The sequence below is a fragment of the Chenopodium quinoa genome, unplaced genomic scaffold (genome assembly GCF_001683475.1).
Source record: "Chenopodium quinoa cultivar QQ74 unplaced genomic scaffold, ASM168347v1, whole genome shotgun sequence".
NCBI classification, from domain to species: Eukaryota; Viridiplantae; Streptophyta; class Magnoliopsida; order Caryophyllales; family Amaranthaceae; genus Chenopodium; species Chenopodium quinoa.
Window position 1 is genome coordinate 1848607 of NW_018742763.1, and position 2419 is coordinate 1851025.

The 2419-nt window shown below is 40.6% G+C and overlaps 1 protein-coding gene across 1 annotated transcript; it reads right to left on the reverse strand.

The window, feature by feature from the left end:
• Positions 1–701: 701 nt before the first annotated feature.
• On the reverse strand, positions 702–1838 carry LOC110724379. The gene has a single exon (XM_021903798.1). The coding sequence runs from the start codon at positions 1836–1838 to the stop codon at positions 702–704; it is 1137 nt and encodes a 378-aa protein (XP_021759490.1).
• Between the last annotated feature and the right edge of the window lie 581 nt (positions 1839–2419).

The window sequence follows — 2419 nt, forward strand, 5'->3', positions numbered from 1 at the left end:
TCTTTTGGGTCAATTGGGATTTGGAAGAATCCCGAATAGCCATCAAGAAAGCAATAAAAAGCATGCTTTGTAAGCCTCTCAAGCATTTGATCGATAAACGATAATGGAAAATGGTCTTTGGAAGTGTTGGCATTTAATTGGCGGTAATCAATACACATACGCCAACCCGTAACAAGCCGGGTTGGGACCAATTGTTGCTTATCATTGACCATTACCGTCATACCTCCCTTTTTCGGCACTACTTGAACCGGAGATACCCAATCACTATGAGCAATTGGATAGATGATCCCTGCTTCAAGTAGCTTGGAAACCTCTTTCCTCACAACCTCTTGCATGGAAGGATTAAGCTTCCTTTGCCGTTGCCTACACGGCTTAGCACCCTCCTCTAAATCGATTTTATGCATGCATAGGGAGGGGCTTATACCCTTGAGATCATCAAGAGTATAACCCAAAGCCTTCCTATGCTTTTTTAAAACACTAAGCAATGAGGAGGTTTGCTCTTCCGTGAGGTTAGCATTGACAATGACCGGAAAAGTATCATTAGCATCCAAAAAGACATACCTCAAGCCCGAAGGTAGTGGTTTCAATTCTACCTTCGGAGCTCCCTTACCATTGGAGATTTCCTCCTCTTCTACTTGGAAGACTTCATATGTTTGGAGTATCTCTTGGTCGGGGGTTGTCTCCTCTTTCTCATCAAGCATTTACTCATATAATTGCATCTCCTTTTGATCACCTACCTCATTCTCATTCAACAAAACATTCTCAAGTAGATCATTAGAAGCATGCATATGAGGGTATCTAAACTCATTCATCAAGTTTTCAATTGTATCTATTCTAAAGAATTCATTGCTAGAGGAAGGTTGTCTCATTACCTTATTCAAATCAAATTCGATAGAATCATCGTCAACCTTCAAGGTCATCTTACCTTCTTTGACATCAATAATTGCTTTAGAAGTAGCTAGGAATGGCCTAACCAAAATTATAGTAATTCTTTCATCTTCATCCATCTCAAGAACATAAAAGTCCACCGGAAAAGTGAACTTACCAACTCTAAGAGGTATGTCTTCAACTTTCCCTATAGGCAATTTTGTGGACCTATCCGCTAGTTGGAGGGTGATGTTTGTAGGTGAAAGGTTTCCCACATTAAGCTTTTGGTAGACAGAAAAGGGCATTAAGCTCACGCTAGCACCTAGATCACACAAAGCCTTCCTCAAATGAATCTCATTGATGGAACAAGGGATGGAAAAACTACCGGGATCTTGCAATTTGGTTGGTAGCTTACTAGAGAGAATAGCACTACAATTTGCGGTTAGGTTAACAGTTTTAACTTCTCTCCTTCCATTAAAAAGGTCTTTTAGGAATTTAGAGTAGTGAGGCATCTTTTTCATAGCATCCAAAAAGGGTATAGAAACATGCAAGCTCTTTACTACATCTAAAAATTTTCCGAATTGGACATCAAGCCTAGACCTAGCAAATCTTTGGGGAAAAGGCAACCTTTCATTCCTAGGTTGGAGATTAAGGGGTAAGGATGTTTCATCTTTGGTGCTCTCCTTTTCGGGTTCCTTCTCTTTCTCTTTCTCACCCCTCTCATTCTTTCCGGCACTTCCCTCTAGAATCTCATTCTCTCTTGATGACTCATCCTCAACCTCAAGTCCTATCCTCACATCGGGACTCTTCTCAACATTTAGATCACTCTCAAGGATCTTCCCACTTCTAGTAGTAATGGCATACATAGACTTGGGGTTGACACCTTGGCTAGGTAAAGAAGAAGATGAAGAAGGGGAGGATGAAGAACTTGATTGGGCAATTTGAGAGATTTGGGTCTCAAGCATTTTCATGTGTGCCTTGATTTGTTTCTTTTCTTCCTCTTGACTCTTATTATGGTTTTCTTGATTTTTAATGAAATTTTGAAGCATAGTCATCATAGGATCCGGAGGGGCTTCTATTTGGAGGGGTTGAGTAGGGGGAATTTGAGAATGGGGCCTTACTTGGTCAAAACCGGGGGGTCTACTATTTTGTGAGAAAGTAGAAGCATTTTGATGTCTATTACCCCTGGAACCCTGATTGGAATTAAAACGTTGTTGGTTGTTGGAATAGTGTTGTTGGTTTTGATTCCAATTGGGCCTTTGGTTTGAGTAGCTTCTTCCATTGTAATTGGAAGAGTTTCCCCTACCTTGGCCTTGGTTATCATAACCACCACCACTTTGATTCCATTCATTTTGATTCCAACCTTGGTTTTGATTCCAACCACGGTTTAGGTTTTGATTCCAATTTGGCCGCATTCCAATATTTTCCTCACGGGGCACAAAATTCATGGCATTAACATCTTCAACATTATCATCATTTTCATGGGGAGGGGGACCTTCACTTATGGACATACATTGTTGAGAATTATGATCATAGCCTCCACATATATCAC

Bases quoted from the DNA above. Each gene is read 5' to 3' on its own strand.
- LOC110724379 (XM_021903798.1), bottom strand. From the start codon at position 1,838: ATGAAAATGCTTGAGACCCAAATCTCTCAAATTGCCCAATCAAGTTCT.